Source organism: Camelus bactrianus, chromosome 4, assembly GCF_048773025.1.
Source record: "Camelus bactrianus isolate YW-2024 breed Bactrian camel chromosome 4, ASM4877302v1, whole genome shotgun sequence".
Lineage (NCBI taxonomy): Eukaryota > Metazoa > Chordata > Mammalia > Artiodactyla > Camelidae > Camelus > Camelus bactrianus.
The window spans coordinates 44,016,749-44,036,219 of record NC_133542.1 but is presented as its reverse complement, the minus strand read 5'-3'; the positions used below and the strand labels follow the sequence as shown (position 1 = coordinate 44,036,219).

The 19,471-nt window shown below is 44.7% G+C and overlaps 1 protein-coding gene across 2 annotated transcripts in view; it reads left to right on the top strand.

The window, feature by feature from the left end:
• Positions 1-13,835, top strand: part of LOC105067533 (TLE family member 1, transcriptional corepressor) — an 81,282-nt gene extending 67,447 nt beyond the window's left edge. For both annotated transcript variants that reach the window (XM_074361761.1, XM_074361760.1), the window contains exons 15-20: positions 5,637-5,886; positions 7,591-7,838; positions 10,478-10,625; positions 11,993-12,143; positions 13,027-13,103; positions 13,246-13,835. In XM_074361761.1, coding sequence (XP_074217862.1) covers positions 5,637-5,886; positions 7,591-7,838; positions 10,478-10,625; positions 11,993-12,143; positions 13,027-13,103; positions 13,246-13,353 — 982 coding nt within the window. In that variant the 3' untranslated portion in view covers positions 13,354-13,835. The remainder of the gene's footprint in view (positions 1-5,636; positions 5,887-7,590; positions 7,839-10,477; positions 10,626-11,992; positions 12,144-13,026; positions 13,104-13,245) is intronic.
• Positions 13,836-19,471: the final 5,636 nt, after the last annotated feature.

Below are 19,471 nucleotides of genomic sequence, written 5' to 3'. Positions count from 1 at the left end.
AGAGATTTTTACCATGAGTAGATGAATTATACACCTGAGGACCTTTTTTCCCTGCTGAAATCTCAGAATAATATGGCTCTGATTTTCTTATGACCCCACACCACAACACCCCCAGCCACCACCTTCACTCACCGGTTCTTGAAGCTGAGAGTATCCTGCAAAATCATCATTTCACACTGTTCTCATCTTAGAGTGATCTCGATGCCCCAGCCTCAGCCCTCAGGGCCTCCCGTGCCCAGGGCTGCATGATGAAGCACACCGATGACGCTGATGTGACCAGTATGTCTGTGTGTAGGGTGAGTGTCTCCATCCCGATGGCCCCGTGAGCCCTCTGAGGTGAGAGTGTCAAGGGAGTCTGGACGTGGAAGCTGAGGTAAAGCTTAGAGCCCCGCATCTGAGGTTGGCCTGACCATCTCTCAACCACATTTGGTACAGGGACTGGAAGTTCCCTGGGGAAGTTGGCTGGCATAGCCCAGGTGGTTAGAGGACTCCCCACCTTCTTGTGACACTTTCCTTGCCAGAGCAACCTTTCATGCCTCCGTTTATAAATGATTTGGTAGCAATAAACGACTTGGGGCATTTGGATTCATTTACTGAGTGCCAGCTGTGTGCTCACTGGCAAAGTCACCCCACCTGACCCTGGAGGACTCTGGACTGAGACAGACGAATGTAAACGCAGGCAGCAGACATCAGCGTGATACCGATTTATAGGATGAGCCAGGGCCCCAGAAAAGACTCGGCACCTGGGGAGGTGGGGCAGGCCGCGGGAGAGGGGCTGACGTGCGCTCCAGGGCAGGCGGTGCTATTCTAGGCAGGAGGGAACAGTTTGTGCACAAAGTGGAGATGTGACAGCATGTGATATTTTAGGGGACTGGCCTGTTGGTTCACGTGGCTGGGAGTTTAGGACACAAGACAGTCACGTGCACTGAGGCTCATTGACGCTCAATTGTGAGGGGCTCAGTGAGCCGGAAAGAGCTTGAACAGAGAGTGAAGGTTTTGATGTGAACAGATAGTTTTTGATACCTGTAATTACAGCCAGAAATGGCACATGGACAGGCCACGTCCCCAGGCAGCAGGGCCCGTGGCTCTTCCTTCCCGTTTGCTGGATCCTGCCACTGCCGTTCCTGTTGACACCCAGCAAACCAGCAACTCGAGACACCTGTGTCCCTTTGGCCACAGAGCATGGCATCGTTTTATGAACAGGGGGCAGTCTGCTCGGGGAATACAACCTGCTTCCCCGGAAATTGGTCCCGTTTCCCAGGTGGCAGCCCCTGGGGGACTCTTGCCTTTGAGGGCCTTCACCTCTGCCATGTGCCTGATAAATGGATAGGCCCCTGCTCCAAATGAGTTTGATTGATTTCATTCAGTTTTTAAGTCTGTGACGTTCAGTGGGCTTTATTCTGTTCAGTTCTGCAGAATTAGATCCTGACCTGCAGGCGATGGATTCACACAGCCGGGTGAGGGGGCTCAGTTCTCTGAGCCTCTGGGATGCAAGCGGGTGGCCCTTAACCTATCCAGGGCCCCAGGGGCTCCTTTCTGCCCCACAGTTTGCCACAGTCCCCTCCATACGTGCCGTCTCTCCCCAGTGCTGTCTCCCCAACTTGCCTTGTAGGATTCATGAATTTCCAGATTTCCCTCGCTTCGTCATCACCCCGGGCTTTCCTGGCTCCCTCCACACGCCTTCCTCCCTTCCTGGCCCTCACACTTGTCCACTGGTTGAGATGAGAGTCCTGGATTCAGATAACCTCACTTTCCTCTTTTCAAGTCACGGGTGCCTAACATCGATGCTGTCCTTTCCCGATGGCCCCGCAGCTGCCGAGCACAGTGTTAAGTGTTGCAGCTGTTACCTTTTAATTCTTACAACAACCCCTGCAACCCTTATATTTTATTCTCATTTCTATCTTGTCCATCAGGAATCGGACACGTTACGGGCCACAGGTAGTTAGCCTCATTACCAAGACCGTGGTCAGTGAGGCCACGAGCCACGGCCCTGCATCTCAGGTTCCTTTAACCACAGAGTCTGGACTCTTAACCTGGCTTTGGACCTGGCTACAGGAGCCTTCCTCTCTCCTTTTTCTTGAATAAACATAAATCTAAGCTTTTAAAATTGGGATATACGTATAGAAAGGTGCACGAATCATATGTGTGTAGCCCAGGGACTTTTCACCAAGAACGTCCAAGAAACCCTTCCCGTGCCCCTGAGCCGCCGAGTAGAACCACCACCCCAACTTCTAATACCAGAGATAAATCCTGCCTGTGTCTGAACTCCTGTATATGCAGTCGTTCCACGTGCCTTCTTTTGTGGCTGGTCTCTTTCTGAATTCAGGCTTGAGAGATGTTTATAAATGCAAACTGTTTATCAAGTCTTCTTCCTGGCTGATCTTACTTTTCCCCAGTTAGTCAGTAAAGAGGGCAAGTTTCCTTCTGGGATCTCTAAATCATCGTCATGATGCGCCACAAATGTGGCCTTTTCTCAAAGACATTCCTATTGTTCCTGAAGGTGAACTAATTCCAGGCTGTCTCGTTTGCTCCCCTGGTTTTCCCTTCCTGTTGGTCCCTTCGTGAGCCCCACCCGCCCTTTGCCTCGCCCGGGTTTGTTCATTTGATTAGACTCTCCAGCACAGCAGGCCACGCCAGCTTCCTCCGAGGCCCCCTGTGACTGATGTATTAGCATCCATATGGGTTTCCCCTGGGATGAACCAATGTTCACAGCTTCTGGCAGCAGTTCGCTGCACTGTGAATCAATTTTAAATTGCCTAAGTATGATGATAACAGACCTCCTGTGCAGTTTAAAGAAGAGGACACCTGGGAGAGAGGTGGGTATCTTCCAAAGACGAGCATACAGCTCCCCGTCTGTACTTTGTGCATCTCTTTTAATCTGGAGTATTTATCTCTATGATAAGCAGGGTTCCAATGGAAGCAAGATAAAATTTCCTTCCCCTAAAAATCTGGAATTGCTAAAAGGGCACCTGACGGAAGCTTCGCCTACCTGGAGGTGCCCACCTTGATTACTGGCAAACAGAATAACTAACCTTGCTTTAAGGGGCAAGTTCTCTCCCCACATTAACCACCGTTCATTTGTTATTTTCACACCCAGGTCATGGTGCCTGGCATCTGGGTCGCAAAACCTGGAATGTGAATAGAATTAAAGCCCAGTTCTTGTGATCTCATCTTCAAGAGCAATGCTATTTGATTAGCAATAATGCTAATAATACTAATACTAATAATGCTACTTGATTCCCACATCAGATACCCTATAATAAAAGGTGTAGGTTCAACTAACTGGAATGTGCATGTATTGAAATATTATGTGGGCTTGATACATTACCAAAGATACCAAAGACATTGTGGGATAGAAAATAGGAGATTTAATAACAAAAAAGAAACAGATTCACAGATACAGAGAACAAACTAGTGGTTTCAAGTGAGGAGACGGAAGGGGGAGGGGCAGTACAGAGGCAGTGGGTTAAGAGGTACAAACTTATGTGTAAAACAAGCTACAAGGGTATATAGTACAACACGGGGAATATAACCAATATTTTATATTAACTATAAATGGAGTATAACCTTTAAAAATTGTGAATCACTGTACTGTACACCTGTAACTTATATGATACTGTACATCGACTATTCTTCAATTAAAAAATAGATTAGTGGTTTGGTAGCATAAGGACTTTAAGCTGTAGTTGTCTTATATGCATATTTATTTCCTAGGACATGCTGTGTAGTTCCCATTATGTGTATTCAATCATTCAAATTAAGAGTAACATTAAGGATTTGGGCCAGATAGCCATTTCATATTAGTTACTGGGACCAGTTTGCCAGGAGATAACATATCTAAGATTCCTTTGTTGGGGAAGGGGAAATTCTTTGAAAAGTCTTTTTGTATATTTGATACTTTGCTTTTATAGAAGGAAATAGCATTTATTTTCAAGCTAAGAAAGTATGTGGGTTTTATGTGCAGTCAGGTAGAAACCTGATATCTTGCTTCAGTTTTCAGTTTTGTGCTTACTAAGTTATATTTTTAAATTTGAGACAGCATTAAAACAAAAATTTAAGTTCTGTATTCATGTCCATGGTCTTTAGAATCTGGACAGGGACTGCAAGGCGCCAATGATAAGTTCCAGAAGGGGCTCAGACTCATCCCGGAGGGTCGTGGAAAGGAGGAAACTCTGCATACTTTGTTGTTTTTATGTTTGCAGACCTGTAGAAAAGGTTTAATGTTGAACTTCTCCATCACCAAGTGGTGGTTTGGATAAGAAGGAAGTGAAAGTAGTGGTCTTCGAAGTGCCCAGTTCAGATGTGAGTGGGAAATACTAGCACTTATGTTTCTTCCATCCTGTTCAGGGCCTTTTCTTTGTGCATGTTTTATGGTATTTGTAATATATTAGTATGTGGAGTTTAAATAGCTAGATTGTTAGAGAAAAAATATACTTTTAAGATTTTAGTTGTGGAAATGGAAGTTTGTACTAGGATTAGGTTTGTTTGTATTCAACAGAGAATAAAACAGTAAGTAACATAAAAGTTTATTTCTCTCTCTCACAAAAGAAACTGGCTTTCAGAAACCAGGGTAGGCATCATAGCCCCATAGCATCACCAGGGCCTCTGCATTCTATCTTTCTGTTCTACCCTACTCAGCAATTGATTTCCATCTTCAGAGTCACCTTGTGGCCCCAAAAGGCTGCTGGAGCTCCAGTCATCTAGCTCATCGTTCAGGTAGCAGGAAGGAGGAAGAGACGAGGGCAGGCATACCTCTCTCCCTCTTTTTAAATTATTTTTCTCTTTTTTTTTTAATTAATAAACTTATTTTTTAGAGCAATTTTAGGCTCACAGCAGAATTGAGTGGAAAGTACGTATAGTTTCCGTATCCCTCAGGGTCCTCATTCTTTTAAGTTATGAACTAAGTGCCAGCAGCTTCTGCTTACATCTCATTGGTCAGAACATGGGCACACCTGGCTAAAGTGAAGCTGGGAAGAGTAGTCTTTCCACTGGGAGCTTTGCTGCCTTTGCTAAAACTGGAGTTTCTGGCCAGAGTAGATAGATTGTTAGGAAACTTGAAGTCTCTATTACAAAGCCATTTAACATACGAGAATCTCTTTTATTATTTTCTCTTAATCATGCAAAAGAGAGTTTAAGTCCAAGCGTCAAAATGGTATATTTAGAAAATTGTTGTTTATTGGTGTTGAAATATATCATGTGTAATTATTATGAGTTCTTAAGGGCTTCATTTTAAACATTGAAAATAATCATTTAAATTATAGTAAGAAATCATACAATTATACAAGGTACATGGAAGGAAGTATTTTGTATTAATTTAGAAGCACTTTTAGTGTTTTATAATGGGATTTGAAGGAATGCTTTATGGAATGAATAAGCACAATTTTAAAATCTTTTTAAAATTTAAAATAAAGTCCAGTATATGTCTTTTTTTAAACTCTGGACTTTGGCTATTGTTTAGTTTGTTTGTTCCATCAGTAAATAATTTATATTGATCTCAAAAGGAAATCGTAGCAAGAATCTTTCCTTTGTCTTTCTCATTGAAGCATGCCGAAGTAATGACTAATTGCTTTGCAGTAAATGCTTTTTCTGTCTCCTCTCCTGTCCTCTCTTCTCTCTAATCGTCCCCTCTCCAAAAGTGCATACTCCTTCCACGTCACTGCAGATGGTCAGATGCAGCCTGTCCCTTTCCCCCCCGACGCCCTCATCGGCCCCGGCATCCCCCGACACGCTCGCCAGATCAACACCCTGAACCACGGGGAGGTGGTGTGCGCCGTGACCATCAGCAACCCCACGAGACACGTGTACACGGGAGGGAAGGGCTGCGTCAAGGTCTGGGACATCAGCCACCCCGGCAACAAGAGCCCTGTCTCTCAGCTCGACTGTCTGGTGAGTGAGAAGGAACCAGGGCATGAGGGTAATTTCCCCCTGGAGACTCAATAAGGAAATCGCTGTCGGGGCCTGGGTTTTATTCCCATTATGAGGAAATGGAAGCCCATTCTGTTTCCTGTGTTAGCTATTTAGCTCTCCCCACCCTCTTCCCTCAGTGTGAAGGTTTCATTTGTTGCTTTTTCAGTGGTTAAACCCCAGAGCTGATGGATTTCTTTTAAAAAATATTTTAACAGTAGTTTACAGAAGCTGTCCTTGTTTGTGTATTCAGAAGGGGGTTCCCGTTTAATGGATAGAGCGCAGCTCAGCCTGGACTCTGAGCCCTGCAATCCACTCAACATTTAATTTCCCTACAGCCTTTGGATAAATATTGAAGAGTCAACATTTGATAAAACCACTGTGAACAGGGTCTGTGTTTTCAGGGAGCCCTGGCTGAGTTTTATGACCTTAACTTCAGGAAAGAGTTAATAGATCACACTGCAAGAAATCAGGGTAGCCTTCAACAGAACGGGAGAGGTTGGGGATGCCTTCCCCAGGCACCTACTTCGCCTTCCCCTGCAGTGTAAGAATACCATGCTGCATTTTTCAGGATCACAGAACACTTCAGGACATGTTCTCTCCATCTCTGCACTGTGACCACAGGATTGACAGAGCACATACCATTGGCCTTAAGGGGACCGCGGCAGCTCTGCCCCTGTAGGGTGTCTGCCTGCACTTTGCTCAGGCAGATGTTGGCTTGACCCACCGCCTGCCTGGCAAATGGCAAGGATTCCCGAGAGGGTGTTTCCAAAAAGAAGAGTGACTTTTTTTGAGACGGAAGGGCTCTTTGGGATAGTTCTTGGTTTACTTTTTTTTTTATCAAATAACTTAAAAATATCTCCATTAGTGAAACTTAAACACAGGGAAACATACGTAAACGCAGCCCACCACTCTTTAATAGTAGAATTTTGTAACACTCATCACCTTTTCTGAGATCACATTGCTTAACGTTTCTCTAATCTTTGAACGAGAGGTAGTGGTTAAAGCATACTAAAAACTTGGGCTGTATGTTTGGGTCATCTCTTTTGCAGGTAGTGTCATTTTAGGTCCTACCTCCCTTTTTAACATGTTGATTTTGATGGAGAGATGCCTTCTTTCATTCATTTCTTTGGCTTTCCATTTGAGAGGCTGAAATATCACAGCAGCCATGTTACAACTTGAGAAAGCAGCTGTATGAGATTCTTAGACAAGGATCCATCTGGCTAATGAAGACACAGTACAAGCCTTAGGCAGGGAGTTACGAGTAATGCAAACCAAAACATAGGCAGTGGGTCTGCAGTTTCCTGATAGTAAATACGGAGGGTAGTGAGGTCAGAGGTTTATAAACTAGCTTGGAAAAGTGGTTTCTTTGTAGAGAAGCGTGTATACACCTACCGTGCGTCAACTGCTCATTTCAGTTCTGTCTACTCAGCAAGGAGTTGGACATCAGGGGCAGTTATACCTAAGCCTTCACACATGCCTGTGCAGTCCTGTGAGTTTGCTTTGTTTACTGCTTCAAAGGAGCCAGTGGCCATGAGATTCTGATCTTCACTACAGGACTCCTGCTTTGGTCGTGTCCACGATATGCTACTTTCTAAGTCAACAACCAAGACGCCAGTTAGAGCACAGCATTGTTACCACTTGGTCATGCATTATAACAACTGAATTATGTTTTTTAATTCACAGAACAGGGATAACTACATCCGTTCCTGCAAATTGCTCCCCGATGGCTGCACTCTCATAGTGGGAGGGGAAGCCAGCACTCTGTCCATCTGGGACCTGGCGGCTCCCACCCCGCGCATCAAGGCAGAGCTCACGTCCTCGGCCCCTGCCTGCTATGCCCTGGCCATCAGCCCCGACTCCAAGGTCTGCTTCTCGTGCTGCAGCGACGGCAACATCGCCGTGTGGGACCTGCACAACCAGACGCTGGTGAGGTGAGCAGAGGTGGTTTCCTAAGCGGGGGCTCCCCACTTGAGAACCTGGGTCGGAAGGCCCCCTGTTACTCCTGCTTCCTGGGCGGCCCCCAGGCTCATTCAGAAACTGCTGAACGCCAGGCTTGGAGCTTGGTGTCGGGAATACAAAAGACAGGACTGGGTCCAGGCCCTCAGGGGGCTTACATCTTCCTGCCCTGCTTGGATACCACCCAGACTTTATATTTACCATGTACAGATGCCAAAAATGTTTAAAAAACATTCCTGGCTTCTGCCAAGGGGCAGCATACCATGGATTAGAAGGAGGTACAAAAGGTCCTCAATACTAGGTGTTTGTGGCTTTGCCTAGAACCTCGTTTATGCAGACATGAGCCAGCTGATAAAGGATAACAGAAAATAAAACAAAGGATGACGTCAGGAGAGGAGATTTCATGAATTGCACCCACAAAATGGTTTTAAAGTTTCTGCGTTTCTCAGTAACTAAATAAGCCCCATCCAGGGGTCATCTCACCAGGAATGAGCCCAGCTGCCTGGAATCTGCCACCTTAGTTTTCCTCCTTGTCTCTGACCAGCTCACTCCCTCTGGCCAAGTCGGTGCTCCCATCAGAGATAATAGAGAAGAGTCTTTAGAAAAGTGGGCACTGATTAAACATCCAAGGCAAATCGGGTTTCACCCTTTCATGTCACAGTTCATCTTCACTCAGAATCACTGTTCACAGTGCAGTTTCAGACTCAGGGTTACTTAGCGGGTCTCCTCTGATGCTTTTCATCCCAGAGCTGGAGGGAAGGGACCGACTGTGGAACTCATTAAGCAGCTCACTCCTTCTTCAGCCTCGTCTGTAGAAATCCAGGCAGTGTCCCAGAGCCAGGCTCCGTCCCTGTGGGTGAGTGACAGCGTAGCATTTTTCTCGTCACTCACCAAGCAGCTCAGTGAGCAAACTGGACAAATGGAGCGGGAGCCAACATCCTTCAAATGTTTCACCAAGCAAGCATTGGCTGTTTTTTCTTTCCTTTTTACTTTTTCTAGGGGGTGGGGAGGAGCACTTTCAAAATATTAATTCTAAATGCTTTTCAAATATTCATCTCTTTAACCCCTGTTGCTCTGCACCGCTGTTATCCCAGTGTTCTCGTGGTGGAGCTGTGATGGGGCCCAGGCACCCTGCTGTCCCGCGTGTGCTCTGAAGCCCTGCTCTGTGCCGCCCCCGGGGATATGACGGGATCATGCTTCACACGTCTCTCTCCCAGTGTGGACTGGCCTGGCTCCTGGTCGTGCTGAGCTAGGTCAGAGGGACGGAGAAGCACCCACCAAGCGCGTACGTCAGCAGAGAAAGGCACTGGTAATCAAGGAGTCACAGTATTTCATGCGTCCAACAGGTAGAAAGAAGTCAGAAGATGAAATGAAGAGGAGGTCCCTGGGTTTCAAGAGCTGTCTGAAGATAGACAAGCAGCACTTTGGGAAGGTGGGGCAGGACTGCTCTAGGCCTGGATGGGGAAGCCTTAGAAGCAGGTTGGGACGTTTCAGGGCCACGTGCACGGCAGCAGTGTTGGGGAGACTTGGGGTGCACAGGGGAGAGGACCAGGGTAGAAATTCTGAGTAGTTTCCAGATGAAAGATGTACAAAGTCATTTTGTCTCAGAATTCAGGGCAACCGTGGTACGCTTTTCTCTTCCACGCCCTTTACATTCCGAGCTCAGCTTTACAGTTTGGAGCTCTGTGGGAATCAGGAAATGAGAAGAAGGAGAGGCACTGGAAACTTTTCTCTGGGTGTTGAAATTCCCAAGCTGTTCTCATGTGGCTTCTGCCTGGCTCGCCATCCTGATGGGGCCTCTGGTCACTCCGCTGCCAGCTTCCTCAGCGTGCAGACCCAGGCCCGCGACCTCCACGCTGCCCGCCGGCTTCCCCTCGGCAGGCCCTGCCTTGGTTGGTTCTGAGCGATGAGTTTTGACTGCAGCCCAAAGTTCACCTTGAAGGGCTCGGCTTCGAGGCAGGGCCTGCCCGGGGGTCGGTCTCAGCATCCAGCTCTGTCTCTAATCCGGCCTCTGAGTCAGGAGGCTGGCATGCCCCTGTGCTTCTGGGAGTCCAGATTTCCTAACTCGGGGCTCTTTCTAGTAGAGAAAGCGAGGTTGAGTAAATACATGAGCTCATGCTTTGTTGGCACAAGGGCATCGCTGTGTTATTCACTCATGGAAATGGGAGTGCTTCTGGGCCCCGAGCTTGTAATGTGATTCAGGCCCAGGCGGTTAAAGGCCAGGCCTCCCTCTTTCTTTAAGGAATGTGCTTGGGATTTTGTATTTGTCCTTTTCTAACTCTCTCTCTCTTTTAACACTTCAACACTTTTGCAGACCTGGGAGGAGTTTCACCTAGACGGATTTGTAAGAAGAGGTATAGGCGCGTGTTTAGCTTCTCCTGTGTGGCGACCTAAAACGGCATTCTGTTTCTTTAGTGCTTGGATCGTGAAAAAAGAAAAAGCAAATCTGCAGGTGCTGTTTCCCCTCCTCCTCGGGGGAAGGTTGGTTTGATCTTGCACATCAGCAGACACCGAGGAGACGACACACACGCGGCAATTCCAAAACTAACAACACAACAGTGTTTACCTTGAGCTCTGGCAGGAAATCATTATTCAATCTGGTTTGTTTTATCAGGCAATTCCAGGGCCACACAGACGGGGCCAGCTGTATTGACATTTCTAACGATGGCACCAAGCTCTGGACGGGCGGCTTGGACAACACTGTCCGGTCCTGGGACCTGCGCGAAGGGCGGCAGCTGCAGCAGCACGACTTCACCTCGCAGGTGACCAGCTGGTCCCTCCCCGGAATCCAGGCGGTGCTCTGTGTGTGGCCGCCTTCCCCTCCCTACCCCCCAGGAGAGTGGTAACCAGACAAACAGAGCAGGCTTTAATTTGAGATGCACACAGACACACAGAGAGACCAAAAACATCACCCTGAAACACTTAGAGTGGTTTTTAAAATGCTGTAGATTAAGACGCACTGGTGGTTTCATTTGTGTATGAGTTCGTTTCAGGAATTCATGCCGTGAAGAACATTCAGGGTCTGATCTGCTGTCCATATTCTCACCATCTACGAGGGGGTGAGAGATGATTGCGTGATTCACATATAAAGAGACCTGGAAAAAATATGCAGGGTATCGCAAGGAGAGGAGAAAAATCACAAGAGCTCTGAAACTTAATTCATTTCGCTTACGTCCGGGAGCTTGGAAAAATGCAGCTGTATCTCAGTGGATGCCCGTTTTATTACTCATCCTTAGAAATTGGACTCATGGCTGACTAGATTTATGGAGTCTTGAAACGATATAAAAATGGCAACTTTGTGGATTGTGGAGATTATTTAGATGTTGGGTATCCGAATCTATGCCTGTTTGGGGGAAAAACAGTGCATGTCATTTTAAGTGCTTTCTGATGGAATTTTTCTTTTTATCATGATTTATTTACTTACTTTTTTTTTTGCAATAAAAATAATTCCACTCAGAAAAATAGGACAGGAATGGAAAACAACTATGCATGCAACTAACTTTCATGTCCCTGTCAAAATTTTGTTGAGTCTCTTATATAGTCTTCCCTGTTCCAGCCCTGTTCCCACTATGGGTAGGATCCTATTTTTGGTCTGCCTTTTTTTTTTTTTAACTCCATATGGAAAATTTCAAATATATATAAGACTACAGAGAATGTTCAAGCATGTATGAAAGTACAGAGAATTATACAGTAAACCCCATCTGCCCATCACCAGCTTCCACATTTCCAACACACGACTAGTCTTGTCTCATCTGCATCCCTGCCCCAGACACTGGATTGTTTTAAAGTAAATCCCAGACGTCATATCATTTCATCTGTAAGTATTTCAGTTAGTATCTAAAACACAAGGAACCCCTTTCAGACAACACACACGAATACCATTATTATTAGGAATAACTTCTTAATTTCATCGTCCATGATACAAGTGTTACAGTTTTTACTTTTTCCCAGTTGTTCCGGAATGGTCTTTAATACTTGACTTATCTGGGTCGGGTCACCCTTCCCGTAGACTTGACCACGGTCTGGACTTGATTCCTGTTGTTGCTTGTTTCCCCCTCTTTTCTTGTTGTCTGTTCACTTCCTAAGTTCATTGGGCAGATGCTCAGTGAGCCTCTTCTGCTTCTGGTAGATATTCTCCCTTGGTTACTGCCCGACTGGGGAGTGGCTGGCCGTGGGCATGGAGAGCAGCAACGTGGAAGTTCTCCACGTGAACAAGCCCGACAAGTACCAGCTGCATCTCCACGAGAGCTGCGTGCTGTCCCTGAAATTCGCGTATTGTGGTGAGTTCCGCTGCAAGGAAACAGGAGGACGCTGATGGCCCAAATGGAAAATACTTTAAAAAAAATTATAGTAGAGATCATATCTGGAAAAAATGTTCTTGAAGCAGCTGGATGCAATAATTCTATTGTCTTAAAATGTCCCTGAGTGCATAGTGATGTCTGTTTCGGTCTGTTTCCCTAATTTGAGAAAAGTCAGCAGGCGATGAAATTGCCCAGTACAAGATTTGACACGTTTGTTTTTAGTGGAGAGAGTCATGGGTGTGGGTGGGGGGGCTACCACGCTGAAGAGGCTGGGGGGGGGGTGGATTTATAGAAGAAAAGGGCAGGAGCAAAGGAAGTTGCTACGGACTGACCAGGATGAAGAGCCCATGGTCAGAGAAGAGAATATTTACCTGCACCCAGACCCTTTGCCGTGAGGATAATGAGGGAAGACGTTCATGGGGAGTCAAATATTTGTTCACGAGACTGATGGGTGGATGAGTGGGTAATCACATATTGACCACATTCTATGTGCATATATCCTGTCTACCATTTTACTTCGATTCGTCATTTAATCCTTCCTAGTCCCCATTTTATCATAAGGAAACTAAAGGAAAACAATTTCATTGATTCACTGAGGATCGACCATGTGCTGGGTGTGAAGCTACCTGTCAAGTTTCTGGTGGCTGATGGGGCTGACATGGTCCCTGCCACTGCTTTGATTAAACCCAAGATCACACGTGGTTGACAGTGGACCCCAGATTCCAAACCTGTTCTCTGCTCATGTCACGGCCCAACCCCTTGGATATGACAGTTATGAGTAAAAATGCCCTAAGTCCAAGTAGCTCATAGTACAGCAGGAATTCTACTCCTGGTGAACCACATGTTCCTTTGCTGATTCTAGGTAAATGGTTTGTGAGTACTGGAAAAGATAACCTCCTCAATGCTTGGCGGACCCCCTATGGAGCTAGTATATTCCAGGTAAGTCAGTGTTCCTTATCTAGAATGACAGTTGGACCATAGCGTTCCTGGTGATGCCAGAAGCAGGGGTGCCTTGGAGAGACCAGGGCACCAGGGCATCTCTGTTCCACATTAAACACACATCCATTGTTTTCTCTTCCAGTCCAAAGAGTCCTCGTCTGTGCTCAGCTGTGACATCTCTGTGGATGATAAATACATAGTCACTGGCTCAGGGGACAAGAAAGCCACCGTCTATGAAGTCATCTACTGAAAACATTACGTGGTTTAACGTTTATAGTTGAATTGGGCCAAAATGTTTTGAATTTGTAGAAATAGAAAAGTTGTAACTTTAAAAAACACAAAAACCTGTTTCCAAACTTTGACACAAAACTACTTTGCATCTACAAAGAAGAGGCGACAAACACATCAACAGAAAAAGTCACCTATCTACCTAGACCAGGTGGAGCACCGAGGCGGGTGGACAGAGGGGCGAGGGTTGCGGGCTCAAGGAACCGAGCCTGCTGCCCAGGCAGAGTCCATCCTTTTCCTTCTGTGTCATCTGCCAGGACGACCTTTCTGTTCCTTGCGGTTCCCCTCCTGTCCACCTGTGGTAGCGCAGTGGTGTCTCCAATGAATTTGTTCCCTGGTTTTGCATCTTGTGAAATGTTTTTTTGTATTTTTGTTGAAGGTTAAACATTTGTATAAATTGTAAATATATTTGGTTTATTACAGTAAAGGCTTTAGTACCAATAAGCGGTTTTACTTCTTCTTGATTGGTTTTAATCGACGCTTTGGGATCATTGGTGTGGGTTCTATAAACAAAGTTCAGACTTCTGTGAAGGAAGTTTTAAAATGCACTTTATATTTTATAAATATATTTGGTCATGGACTCCCACTGCACTAGAACCTAATTAACACTTCTGCGTTACCAGGAACTCAAAAGACTAGGAATAACGAGTAACCGAAGGTTTATTAATGACGGTTTCATTTGGGAGGCTAAAATAACTTCGCCAAGATTCGTTCTTTTGTTTGGATACTCTTGTGATTCGAGGTCACAAATTAAAGCTGTGCTTTTTCTTGGCAATTCACTGGGAGACAGAATATTCTTTTCTCTAGGAAAGCCCAGCATTTTCAAATCTATCTTCTTTCCCTTCACAAGCTTCACATTTCGAGAAATGGAGGGGACTGGGGTTTAGTGTTAAGACCGATGATATTCGCAAAGCTGTGGAGTTTATTAACCTGTAAAAGAAAGGTGGGATGACTGCTGGTTTTGTCTCATTAAGACTTATTGGATCTATTATATTAATTGACTTGCGCCAACCACACCCAGCACTTCCACTGCATCCTTCTCATTAAGGCTTTCCCTGCAGCTACAGCCCTTGCGCCTTGTCATTAGTGTGGTCTTTATCTTTGTGGACAGGCTTTGACTAATTTGATTAGACGAAACCTGTAACCCTGGGCTTTTAATAAGTTGCCATGCATGATACCCTCTGAAAAGGCTGCATGACTCATTCTTTATATACCTATTTACTGTTAACATTTTTTAAAATAATGGTTAATAATTTTAAGCCAGGTTTTCTGGCTGTTTAAAAATAGCACCTAAGGAATTTTTTAATGTTCTTGTTTTCTTATGATCCAGCGAGTTGTTGGCAGTTTGTCTTAATATTTTTCATTTGTTATCCAGACCTCCTTGTTTTTACACACTTAACATCATTTTGTTTGCTTTTTGCCAAAATAATGTTTATGTACAGTTTGTTAAATATTTTCTCTTCTCATTAAGCGAATGGCAAAACCCTAATTACTAAAAGCTGATTTCTCTCTTATCCCTTCCTTGTACAATGAAGTAGGCTTCTGTACTGCAGACTCTGATGGCTTCTTAATGTGATGTTTGCTTTTTCTGTTCTTTCTCCGTCCCTGCCTCACTGCCTTGTTTTCTGTAATAGTAGGGTCGAGGTTACCTTGCTTTAACAGCACCCAGCAATACAGTGGCTTCAAAACCACAAGGATTTGTGTCTCAGCCACCCAGGACCCAGAGACCCAGGCCAGTGGTACAGCTCTGTGTTTCCATGGTTACCCCAGTGGCCTCCACTTCCAGCCAGAAGGGGGAAATAGTGGGAGTGTAGAGAAAGGGGTGTGCTCTCAAGCAGGTGACTAGGAATTTGTCCGTCACTTCCATTACCGGTCCGCTGGTGGGCACTTAGTCACATGGGAGACTGGGAGATGTGGTCTCTTGCTGGGCAGTGGGTGCCCACGGAGAAGGGGGGATATACTTGAAGGGATTCTGGGTTAAAGAAATAGTTCTATTTTCTGTCGGTACATTCTCTCCCTTCATTCCTTATAGTTTCCCAAGCTTCTGATATTCTTTCTCTACTTCTCAGGTTCTAGATCTTATCAATTCATTTTCTTGAATCTGACTAAACCAGTTCCATCTGCTTCTGGATAAGACTCAACCTTGGTCCTGGTAGAACCAGTCCCTCTGCTCAGGGGGTTGGGAATCTTGGCGAGTTGCCCAGACAGTTGTTTCCCCACTGGTAAAACAGGAGCAATGATGAAACAGTCATGCCTGCCTCTCGGGGTCTTGAGGGTCAGAATCAGGTGTTGCCGGCACGACTGTGAGTACCAGCTGTCTCCCAAACAGGACATGAATGTGAGATTTCTTCCTAAACTGAAGGCAGGAGTCCCCACTCCTCTCCCTCAGGGGATTGGAAACATGATTGTTGAAACCTGGGTAAGCCGAATGTTTGGGTACCTCTTGCCTTGAATATGGATTATAAATTAGGGTTCAACAAAACAGATTCAGATTCACCTAGAGAGCTGTGCAAGGCAGGTTCATATATAAAAAATATCAGGAAATGATTGTTATTATCCCTGTTTAAGTAACTGAGGCTCAGGGAAGCTGTGTCCTCCTGGCCTCACAGGAGGTAGAACCAGATTCAGGTTTTACATGCATCTTGTGTTCTTTCAAGTCTCAGAGTGACCTGTGATTTTTTTCCCCAGCTTTCCAGGTTTCTTCATTTCATTTGAAATATTTAGAACCTACATATTTCCCCTAGGTATCACCCTGGTGTATATAGATGTACAGATAGGTTTGTGTTCTCTAGTTTATGACTTAATTTATGCAAATAATTTGTTTTTCCTCCATCCTTTTTAATATCTTTTATCTTACACATATTTACTCTTGGTTTTTTATCACTCAGTCTTTACTTACATCTTAAATGTAGGTTTCTGCCATGTAGCTCTTCCATGGAACTGAGGTTTACTGAGTGAAGACTGAAGTCCTAGTGAGACTGGTTTTGTAATGCCGTTTTCATCACTAGATGTTTCTAGTACTTATTTCATAATAAGGACAAAATATTTCATCAATATAATAAACATACTTAAAGTTTCTGAGACTTGGCAGGTGATAGGGACGTATTTGACATAGATTATAATAATTCTCACCATGGCTCAGAGATGGGGATTTTGATGGGTTAATTCTTTGAAGATGCCATGACTGGTAAGGAGCAGCTGGCTCCAACGCATTCACACAGGGATTTTAAAAACTGCACTTTTGCTAACAGCACACGGACTTCCCCAAAAGTTTTCCAGCAAATTGGAGAGAGGAGTCCAATTCTTCATTTCAGCATGCTGTTTAATTCCATCGAGACTGCTGTCTCTGCCGTCCGCTTGAGCGCGAGCGAAGACGTTTCAGACCCTCCACTGCTGCAGACGCACAGATTGTTCCTCAAGGATATCTTCTCTTCATTGTCGGCATTGAAATTGTCAGATCACCCCCGTGACAGGCTTCCCTGAGCAAGAGGAAGCTTTTCTGCCCAGAGGGACGCGCTCTCCAGACATCCAGAGCTTCTCTGGCTATGTCTTTTGTCCTAGCACTTAAATCATTCAATGGTTTGGTCTGAATTGGGTTCAGGTTTTTGGAGTTGTTCTCACACTTTAATCTGCATCAAAATCACCAGGAGGACTAGTTAAAATTCAGATTTCTGGGCCCCAGACAGGTGGGACCTGAGAGTCGGCACTTCTCAGACAAGTTCCTCACTGTTTCTGAAACTGCTGGTCAGGAGCCCACACGTTGAGGACTGCTCACCTAGAGCAATAATCTTTACAGCAGAGCTATCAACGTTAGCTACCACCTATTAGAGTATATTCGTGGTCTTATTAAGACTGGAACAAGCCTGTAGTTTTCTTTGGCTTTGGGCTGAAATTAAAAGTAAAATGATGATAAAATGCCAGGCATGCTGTTTTAAAGTTGCTGTTCTTAACATTAGTCTCTGTTCCCCAAACTAACTTTTGAAGCTGTATGTTATCGTAGGTCTAAACCAAAACTGAGCTCTTAAAAATGTTGCTTTTTTTCACTTAGCTATTGCTCAGTGTGAGTTATGTGAGTCTCCCAAGGCTTGGAAAACCTACCGTAATGACCTAATGTAGTGGAAGCCTTGAGAATGTACACAGTGTTTAATTGGAGTGGTGATGATCATAATCAAAAGTCAGAAATCATTTGGAAACTGGAATACTCAACTCTATGTAGAACAAGATGCTGCTGACTTTATAGAGTGTCTTTATTCTTCAAATTACTGTATTAGATTCAGTCAGCCAGCCAGTATTTATTGAGTGGGTGGCCTCAGCCCACGGCAAGGTGGTCACTGGTCTGGTGACTAAGGTGAAATGATTCTGGTGAGGGGGCACTGGGGGAGGGTCTGCTGGTGGTGATGGAAAGGGATGTGGGCGGTGAGGCACTGCCCATTTCTCATTTATTAGGCATATAGGCGATTTCAGTCATCGAGATATTATAATCCTTGTAAAGAAAATGTTCATGTATCATATTCTTTCCTTATTTCCACTCCTTTCCTTAGAATGAATCCTAAGAAATGGAATTACTGCATCCAAACATAGAGTGATATTTCAGATCTTTGACATTGCTCACTGCCAAATTGCTTTCCAGAAATATTGGGCCCATTTATGACTAACCCCAGCAAAGCATGGCAATGCTAGCTTGTCCCAGGTTGACCACATCGTTCTTACTCTAAAAAAGGTTTGCTAATGACAGGCAACAAGTGGTTTCTTTTCCCCATTAGCTTTGCTCTTAAATTCATTCTTTGAAAGGATCCTGAATCACTCAGCTCATTGATCACCCTGGCCCCGTACTTAAGATGCCTGTCCTGTTAACAACTCCCAGTAAACCTTTCATAGACCCTGAGGGCTTCTTTGAGCCACTTAAAGAGGGTGTTCAATTTTTTCAAGATAGGTTTCTGTTGTATACACTTGTGAGTTTTATTTTGGATATTAAGAATCCATAGTTTTTAATAATTAAGAGTGTTCATTATTTTCCATTGTTATTCTTTGCTGGCCTCAAAAAGGTAATTTAAAAACCACGATGATGGTGAACCTTAGTAATGAGTTAAAAGCAGGGAACTCTAACCTACTTCCATACCATTTTTTTTTTTAAAAGAAAAGATTCTTTCTGTAGTTGCGTGAGTAATGTCCCACTTGTAATGAGAATGCAAACGGGGCACTGTAGTGTTAGGAGATCACTGCATTTGGGATCCGCACTGATCAGATAAGGATCCCAGGCATGATTCATTGTTATCATTTGTGTGTGGCCTTGGACAAGTTCCTCAGTCCCTCAGGAGCTTTCTTCCACAGCCAAACTGGAATAAAAATGCCTACCTCACAGGGTTGTTGAAGGGTTCAAATGAGATGCCTTTTTTTTTTTTTTTTGAGAATTCAACAATTTAACAAATTTAACAAGTTGGAGGATTTTTAAACAGATTTTTAAGAATTTTTTTCGATTTTTGAGTCTTTAACAATGTTGAGAATTTAACATGGTATGGTGCTGGTCACATTTTTCTTGGAGAAGCTGCCCCTTGAGTCCCAGTTTGGTTGACCACTGATCTTACCAGCTGGTTGGGACTTGTGATTGCCTTGGGCAGTGAGCAGATAGATGGCCTCAGAGTGAACTGAAGCTCGCACATCAGTAACTGGCACTGTCAGCCACTCCACTTTAGTTTGTTCAAGTGCATCTGTGGATCTTGTGAAGTCAGGCCTCTGCGTTCAGGACCCCCTGAACTGGCATCTTTCCCCAGAAATAACCAAACTCAAACATCCCCTTTGGAAAAGCAGCTTCTAAAGCAACTTGGAATTGCTTTGCAGCACTTGTAGGGGTGCTGCAGACTTGTTTCCGTCCTGAATTCGTCCACTGGCAGCTGGTGTTTGTCTACTCTGCATAGCATCTCTCAGCTCTGGAGAAAGATGCTGACCGTGTCGGTCAATGGATTTTAACTTAATAGTTTAGGTTGGGAGGGTACTCTTCACTCCTTACAACACTGATCATTCAGATCGTTCTCTCTAGGAAAAAAATGTGTTTCAGTATCCCTTAGGGTTTGTGTGGCATG